This window comes from Meleagris gallopavo, chromosome 3 (assembly GCF_000146605.3).
Source record: "Meleagris gallopavo isolate NT-WF06-2002-E0010 breed Aviagen turkey brand Nicholas breeding stock chromosome 3, Turkey_5.1, whole genome shotgun sequence".
NCBI lineage: Eukaryota > Metazoa > Chordata > Aves > Galliformes > Phasianidae > Meleagris > Meleagris gallopavo.
Genome location: NC_015013.2, coordinates 8,266,891 through 8,275,746, shown reverse-complemented (window position 1 = coordinate 8,275,746; position 8,856 = coordinate 8,266,891). Strand labels below are relative to the sequence as shown.

General features: G+C 45.1%; 1 protein-coding gene across 2 annotated transcripts in view; it reads left to right on the top strand.

Annotated features, from left to right (window-relative positions):
- Positions 1-319: 319 nt before the first annotated feature.
- NUP153 (nucleoporin 153) overlaps positions 320-8,856 on the top strand; it is a 45,932-nt gene continuing 37,395 nt past the window's right edge. For both annotated transcript variants that reach the window (XM_010708337.3, XM_010708335.3), the window contains exon 1: positions 320-358. In XM_010708337.3, coding sequence (XP_010706639.1) covers positions 335-358 — 24 coding nt within the window. In that variant the 5' untranslated portion in view covers positions 320-334. The remainder of the gene's footprint in view (positions 359-8,856) is intronic.

The following is an 8,856-nucleotide window of genomic DNA, read 5'->3' as shown; positions in this document are numbered from 1 at the left end:
GCGTCTGTTCCAATAGGAACGCGAGCGACGGCGCTGCGTGCCGGGCGCGGAAGTCGGGGCGCGTCCCGCGTGTGCTGCTGCCTGAGCCGCGTCCGGAGCTTTGGAGGAGCGCTGAGTCTCGCACGCTCCGTTGACTGAGCGACGTTGTCCACGTGAGGCTGCCGGCACTTTGTGAGGAGCGTCGCCGCGCTGACAGAGTGCTGAAAGCTCTTAGTGAACGAGCGTTCAAGTTGTCGTGAATTTCCTGCGCTGATACTGCGTCGATAACTGATAAGCTTCACGGTTGCGTTTAAAGTAATCAGCAGAGATGGTTTTCTAGCCCTGCTATTGTCTGATGTCTCGAGGCGTTTCTCAGCAGGTTTGTTTAGGCAGCACAGTGTGCTGGGGGATGGATGTTTAACGGCTGTTTATGAGGCTGGATAGTGATAGGACAAGGGACGATGGTTTTAAACTGAGACAGGGGAGGTTTTCGGTTAGATGTTAGGAGGAAGTTTTTCACTCAGAAGGTGATGACACACTGGATGAGGTTGCTCAGGGAGGTTGTGGATGCCCCACCTCTGGAGGCATTCAAGACCAGGCTGGATGTGGCTCTGGGCAGCCTGGCCTGGTGGTTGGCGACCTTGCACATAGCAGGGGATTGGAACTGGATGAGCGTTGTGGCCCTGGAAAGTTGAGAGAGGGAAGATTTAGATTGGATATCAGGGGAAAGTTCTCTCTTTCTCTCTCTCAGGGAGAGTGGTGAGGTGCTGGAACAGCTGCCCAGAGAGGTTGTGGATGCCCCGTCCCTGGAGGTATTCAAGGCCAGATTAGATAGGGCCCTGGGCAGCCTGGTCTGGTATTAAATGGGTGGTTGGTGGCCCTACACGTGGCAGGGGGTTGGAGATTCATGATCCTTGAGGTCCCTTCCAACCCTGGCCATTCTGTGATTCTGTCCTTTCAACCCAAGTCATTCTATGATTTTGTGATTCTTTGATCCTATGTCTGTGGATTTTGCCCTGGTAGTGGGTGCTGCAGAGCCAACGTGTAGGGCAGAACAACAGCAGCTTGTCAGAGGGGAAAAGTGTAGACAGTTAGTAAATGGCAGACTGAGAGGTGTGCTTATCATAGTGCATAGCTTTTTAACTGTATGAATTGTGTAAAGTTGTATTACATAAAAGAATGAGTTCTGGGTAGATAGCTAACTGAAAACGGAGTTGAAGTTGAAATTAATGAACGTATGTTCCTGTTTTCAATATAACATTCGCTTTCCAGATTTATTGGTCTCAGAGATGAGTTTGGGAGGACCTGAGAGCAATGGTGTGATTTTATCTTGAAATTACACCTCTGATTCTGATCTTCCCCCCTCCAACTTTTATCATTGAGTAGATTCACTGAGAGTAAACCTGGTTGAGATGCTCGTGGTCAAAATTGTGGCCCTGAAAACCCTCAGTCTCATACCATCAAGCTCAGAGGGTGCCTGGGCACTGTGGGCAGCATAGCTGACAGCTTTGAATTTCTGGGAAATCGAATTGATGATTTTTTCCCACTTGTACGAGGGATGATTAGTGAGATGCCTAGTTCATCCTGCTTTCTGGGTGGTGTTCTTTGATTGTAGTTCCTGGGGATTTTTGTCAGGTGGGAATTCTCCAATCATCTCCAATATATGCTGCAGTCGCTCTTCTATAAAATACAGTGACAGCTTTGGAAGGCATTTGCAAGAGGAGGTGCTGATGCTTTTAAAAAACTATTAGTTAAAGCATTTGTTCAGAATGTGGTAGACCCTGCTTCAGTTTCCTTTTTTGCCTGAAGCAATCAACCTACATCTTCCACTTTCCAGGCAGATATCCCAGTCGTCAAGCTGAGTGTTATCCTCAGTTCTCTTGGTTGAAGCTGTGCTGCTATCCAGAAAAAGAAAGCATGATTCACTGAGCCAGAAAGAGGATATATAAGAAAATGCTGCCCTCCAAGAATGGAGGTGTGCAGGCTCTGGTCCATGGTTTCAAAACTTGTTTTACATTAGATGTTCCTGCAGCAAGCGTCCGAAGCCTGTTATTTCCTGCCTGTGTGCTTGATGATTAATCTTTAGAGCCATGCTTCATTATGTTTTATTTGCTTGTTTGTTTTCAAGTCTAGTGCTTTTTTAAAACCAACCATGATAGGAGAGGTGAACAGATGCTGCCTGGAGAAGAACACTTGGTGACTTGCAGTTTGTGTGCTGTTCTGGGAGATGGAGATATGGATAATGATTGCCCCACTAGTGAAGGAACTTAGGTCATGGTGCTTTCCCTCCAGGATTGCCATCCTACCTTACAACAGAGGGCACCCTCAGTAGCTGTGTTATCAAACAAACAAGCAAAAAGTAGCAGCACTGCTAAGTAAAGGTAGTACAGACTCGCCCACTGTGAAGGATTCTAGGTTGGCAGTCCTCAGAGACAAAAGGCCCTTCTGTATTCCTGGTTAGGCATTCTGGAGGTAGAATTTAGGAGTCCCTCCCAGCGACTGGGTTTCCCTAATGGCTGAATGATGACAGCTCCATGCTGATTGTGTTGACTTTAGGTAATACCACACTTGGCATGCTACCTGTTCACTCAGCTGTCTTGTGCTGAGACTTCCATTCTCCTGCTCTACATAAAGTGTTTGGACAGTTGGCTTAAAGTCATGTCTGTGCTCTGAGAGCTAAGTGTGGTTGGACAAGGGAGCTGTTGTGCCTGGCGTGAGTTTCATCTTCCGGACGTGGCCAGAAGTGCTTTAAATGCTGGGTTGTCCTGGTCATTTAGGTAGGCTGATGACTGCAATTACTAGGGTGGGTATGTTAATGGGATGACTGTTGACATTATTAAGTTATTAAACAGCTTCTTTATTATATCTCTGTGTTCTTATTGTTAGCTTTATGTTTAGCTTTGCTTTTTTGTGTATGTGTACCGATTAGCCTGGAATGGTGCCATTCTGTTCCAGGTAGAGGTAAGCTTCAGAGATTCAAAATTGTCATCATAGGAGAAGAGACTCAAATAACCTTTGGGGTTATTATTTATTTGCTAATCAATCATTCAAGTGAAAATGTCAGAGAACTTGGATTCTCCTGGACTCTAAAAAGAAGATTCAGGCATGAGAAAAACATAATCAGTTATACTTGAGAAGCCTTTTTTAACCTTCCAATAAATCTGTTTGCTTATGCTAAGCTTCAAATTAGAGGTTTTTGGTAACTGGCCATCATATTTCTAGACTGAAACATCAGGTGGTTTTTACTTTTTCTCAAACATATACATATGTTCTAGTTTGTATTCACAGCGATGCTACCCTGGTATAAAACAAAGCAATCTAGATGCTTTCATCTAGAAAGAGATTTCTAGAGAAACCAGCAGAAGTTCTACATGTTTGTGAATAGTGTGATTGTGGCGTCCTTGCGATGATATCAGAAAGAGGGGGGAGGTGCATTTTCTGCGGGTCCCAATCGTGAAGCACCTCTGCTTGGATGGGTGAGGTTTAGAGTCACGTGTGATGTCACGTAAGGACAGAGTAGTTATGGGATCAGGAATCTAAACTGTGTGCAGCAATGCCTGAATCATTACATTATCACCTGATTGTGTAATGAAGACGGGCCAGTTATAAACTCGTACTTGATTTATGCCTGGGATTTTCTTGGTCTGCAGTGCCTGCAGGCGTGGGCTGGAGTTTTATAAATTGCTGGGTTTATTTGGGGGTGAAATCTTGAAATTCATGCAAAGAGTTCCTAGAATATCCTGTTGAGTAATGTAAATTAGTTCTTGTTTCGTGAATCTTAGGAAGCAAAGTATTAATCTAGAAAAATCTTTAATCTATGAAGAATGTCCATATGGAACTAAGCAAGTATGACTATTGGTTTAATTCTTATCGATAGGATTATACCTCAAAGTGTGCTTAGGTGGTTGTGTTTATACCTGATGTCTCTCTCTGCTAGTTTTGATTTAGTAGTTGGTTAGCACCTTGGGCTAAATGCTAAATGTTTGTAAACTTTAAGAAATGTTTAGAATGTCATCCTTAAATGATGTTTTGCCTCTGTTCCAGCAATATCAAATTGTATTAGCAAAACAGATGTTTAAATACATTACTTGGCTTTGGACTGGCATCACAAGCAAATTATGTATCCTGGTTGGGAAGACCTTAGCTGAGATGCAGACAGTTTCCCTTCACTTAAGCTAGCAGTGCTGTCAGTGGTACAGCAAACAGTAGACTCTCATTGCTGTCCCATTTTATGAATATTTTGGTTTCTGTCTTGCAAAGTGTTTTCACGACAGCCTTGGGGAAGAGCAGTATTAGTGAGCAGTGTCTTCAGACAGAAGATTTTGAACTAGATGAAAGAATTGTCCCTGAGCTGGGACGCTGACATTGCCTTCGTTTGCCAGCAGCTCGTCATTTCCTCTGCGTTATTTATTCCTCCAGTCAGTAATTAGCATTGGTTCTTGCTTCCCTGCTGTGCAGGAACTGAGCTGCTGATTCAGAAGACTGAGGATAGAGTACCAAATTTCTTCTGCTTACCTGAAAAAGTTTGAGCAGAGCTATTTCGGATCAGCATGAACACTACCGCAGCATTGTGTAACAAATTTAACACAAGCAGGTTGGATGTCTGGCTCAGTCAGCGTGGCTCACCTGGAGATCAGCAAGTCTCTCAGCATGGTCTTCTGTATTATTCTTGTAGACAAATTGGTGAAATACGTGCTCATCAAGTAGACTGCCAAGTGGTTGGAAGACTAACTGGACCATTGGCCTTAAAGGGTTGTGATGGGTGGTACTGAGAGACACTGACAGCCAATTGTTAAGAGTCTCCTGGGGGGTTGATATTTGGACTAACTCTGTTTTATGTCTTTAGTAAGCAGCAGGGATGAGAGAAGGGCAGCACTCCCTCTGGGTTCTTGGATGATAACAAACTTAAGGAACCTCCAAATGCTGAAAGGCAAGGTGTTGGGGTTTCTTGACAGTAATGGGCTGGCAGGAACCTCGTGTTGTTGGGGCATAACAGCTCCATGCAGCGGTACAGGCTGGGGAAGGGTGGCTGTAAAGCTGTCCAGCAGAAAAGGAGCTGGAGGTGTTAGTCAGCAGCCAGCTGAACGTGAGCCGTCAGTGTGCCCAAGTGGCCAAGGACACCAATGGCATCCTGGTCTGTGTCAGAAATAGTGCAGCCAGCAGGACTGGGGAAGGAATTGTCCCTCTGTATGCAATGTTAGTGATGCACATGTCAAATCAGACAGTGATAGAATTGTTTAAGTTGGAAAGGACCTTTAAGGGTCACTAGTCCAACTCCCCTGCAATGAACAGGGACACCTACAGCTACATCAGGTTGCCCAGAGCCCCGTCCAGCCTGACCTTGGGTGTCTCCAGGGCTGGGTCATTGATCACCTCCATGGGCAGCCTGTTCCAGTGCTTCATTACCTTTATTGAGAAAAATGTCTTCCTTATATCCAGTCAAAATCTTCCCTCTTTTAGTGTGAGACCATTTCCCCATATCCTATCACAACAGTCCCTGCTAAAGAGTCTGTCTCCTTTTTTCTTACAGCCCTCCTGAAAGGCTGCTATCATGACCCTCTGAAGAGAGGCTGAACATCCTCAACTCTCTCAGCCTGTCCTCAGATTTTTGTGACCATTCTCTGGATGTGCTTGAACAGGTTCATGTCTCCACATCTGGATGCAGTTCAATTTTGGGCCTCTCACTACCAAAAGGAAATAAAGTTGCTCGAGTGCATCCAGGAAAGAGTAGTGAAGCTTGTGAAGAGACTAGAAAATATGTCTTTTTGAGGGAATTAGGGCTGTTCAGTGTTGAGAAGAGGAGGCTGAGGGGAGATGTCATTGCTCTCTACAACTATATGACAGAAGGCTGTAGCAAGGAGGGTTCCAGCATCTTTTCTCAGGTGACAAGTAGTAGGATGTAAGTGATAGCATGGGGGAGGCCTAGATTGGGTATTGTGAAGAATTTCTTCATGGGGGAATGATCAAACACTGAAATGGGCTGTCCAGGGAAGTGTTGGATTCACTGTCCCTGGAGGTATGTTAGAGATGTGTGAATGTTGTACTAAGGACGTGGTTTAGTGATAAGTCTTAGTAGATCAGGTTGATGTTTTGATTTAAAGCATGTTATTGAGAACACTATCCAAATTCTTCTTGAACACTGGCAGTTGTGGGACATCAACCACCAATGTAGGAAGCCTGTTTTTGCTGTTTTCCTCCTCTGGATGCATTCAGGTTTTTAAATATATATTGTATACTGTGGAGCTTAGAACTGCACATAGTATTCAAGGTGAGGCTGCACCAACACTAAGTGCAGCAGGAGATGCACCTCTTGACCAGCTGGCTGTACTGTGCTTAATGCACCCCAAAATGCACTTTGCCCCCCGGCTACCAGACACTGCAGCTCATGCTAAACCTGCTGTCACCTGCACTTCCAGGTCCCTCTTTGCTGAGCTGCTCTCCAGCCACTTCTCTTCCAGTCTTTGCTCATGTCTGGCATTGCTCTGTCCTAGGTGCAGCACTTGCATTTGTTCGACTTCATACCGTTGCTGATGACTGAGAGAGGCTCCTGCCTGTCTTGATCCCACTTCAAGGCTTCTCGTCCCTCCAGGGAACCAGCAGCACCTCCAAGCTTACTGTCATTGGCAGTCTTGCTAAGGATGCAGTCCAGTCCCCCATCCAGATAGCTGATGTAAATGTTGAATAGGTCTGGCCCTAGAATTGAGCCCTGGGGAACACTACTGGTAACCACCTGCCAGCCAGGTGTAACCCCACTCACTACAACCCTTTGAACTCTGCTGTTCTGCCAGTTCATCCTCCAGTGCAGTGTGAACCTGTTTACCTCACTATTGGACAGTCTTTCCAGAAGTGTGATGTGAAGAATGCTATCAAAGGCCTTACTGAAATCCAGAAAGACTACAAGGCATCTACAGCCTTCCCTGCATCCACCGAGCGGGTGACCTTATCCTAGAAGGAGGTCGGATTACTAAGGCAGGACGTTCCCTTGATGAACCCACAGTAACTACACCTGATCTTTAAATGCCTTCTATATTCCCTAGGATAATCTCTCTAACTTTTCCAGGCACTTATGTCAGATTAACAAGTCTGTAGTTTCCTGGGTCTTGGCTCATGCCCTTTTTGTAGCTGGGTATGAGGTTGGCTAGCTTCCACTCAGTGGAGACTTCCCCAGACTCCTGTGATGTTTGGTAAGTTGTTGAGCCAACTCCTCAGTACTCAAGTGAGTCCAGTCAGGCCCAACAGGCATATGTATATTCAGCTTGATGATATATTGAAGATGTTTTCCAACCTCAATGATTCTATGATTCTATGACAAAAGCAAAAAAGTCCTTCATCTGGAACAAGACAACTCCCCAAAGCTGCTGGACTACAAGTTGGACCTGTGTCAGCAGCATGCGCTTGGGGCAGGGGAGGCCAACTGTGTGCTGGGCAGTATTAGTAAGTTTGTGGGCAGGAGGCTGGGGGAGGTGGTTGTTCCCCTCTGTACTGCACATCCAGGAGTGTTGTGTATTGGAGTTGCCAAAGCTGGACACACAAACACGCACGCACACACACACAGACATTGACGTACTGGAGTTGCCAAAGCTGGACGGACGGACGGACACACACACAGACATTGACGTACTGGAGTTGCCAAAGCTGGACGGACGGACACACACACACACGGACACACACACACACACACACAGACATTGATGTCCTGGGGTGAATCTAGCTGAGAGCCAGCAAGATGGCTAAGATTGGGGCACACAGAACAAGGAGAGACTGAGAGAGCTAGACGTGTTCACCTTAAGAAGGGGAGGTGAAGGGGAGACCTGTTGTCAGCAAATGCCTATGGAGTGTATAGGAAAGGTGGAAAAATGTTCCTTTTGCCATTTCTGGATGGTCAAAGCAGTAGGTAAAGAGGCAATGAATTTAAGTTTCAAAATGGGGCATTCTTTTTCATTGTAGCATAGTCTTTTATCTGCAAGAGAAGACCTGTCGGAAGAACTTCTCAGAGAGGTTTCCATCCTTGGAGATGCTTGAAGCCCTGCTGGACGCAGCCCTTGGCTTGGCAGCCTGCTCTTCCTGTCCTTTCTCTGAGTTGGACAAGATAACCTGTGGTGCTGTGCAGCCTCTGGCATTGCTGCTGTTGGACCATGCAGGTGTGGTTTCAGCATAAATGCCAATTCAGGTGCACAGTCCTTTTTGTTGAGGGAAGTGTCTTAAGGGCAGTGCTGCTTTTTGAGGAAAGAAATAACACTTCCATCATGCTCTGGCATGTTATCTAAAGTAAATTGCAGGGTTGCCCTCAAGAAGAGCACCGCTGAAGTGACTTCTGTAGGGTTGCAATTTCCAAATCATTTTTTAAAGTATCTTCTGTATTTTTAATGATAGGTCGTGCAATATAGTTTGCCATGGTTTTTTTCCAGTATTAATTGAGAAGTGATTGTACAATTAGGAACTGTTGAACAGTGGTATTTATAGAAGCATGATTGAATGCATCCCCCAATACACACCTTTGGTGTGTTCTTCAAAGACAACGTGATAAAAACTCTCCTTTGTGCTTTTTGTAACATAATATGCACATCTGAGACTGAAGAATTATTCAGTGTCTGTAATGTTTTTCTAATGAAGAATTTTAGCTATTAGGTAGATTTTCTTACTACTACTACTATTTAGTAATTCATCTATTTAGCTTCATGAGCAACTCTCCTGAATTTGGGTGTTTGTACCAATGTCTTGTGCCGTGCATCTCCCATTCATGCCACTATGTTCTGTTTGTTTTTTTTTCCAAATAGTTCTGCATTAAAGCCTGGACTTACTTTCTCCTTTTGCCCAGGCCTTCTTTACCTGTTTCGATGTTGAATCAAAGACATGATTTATGTTCATTTTTGAAGC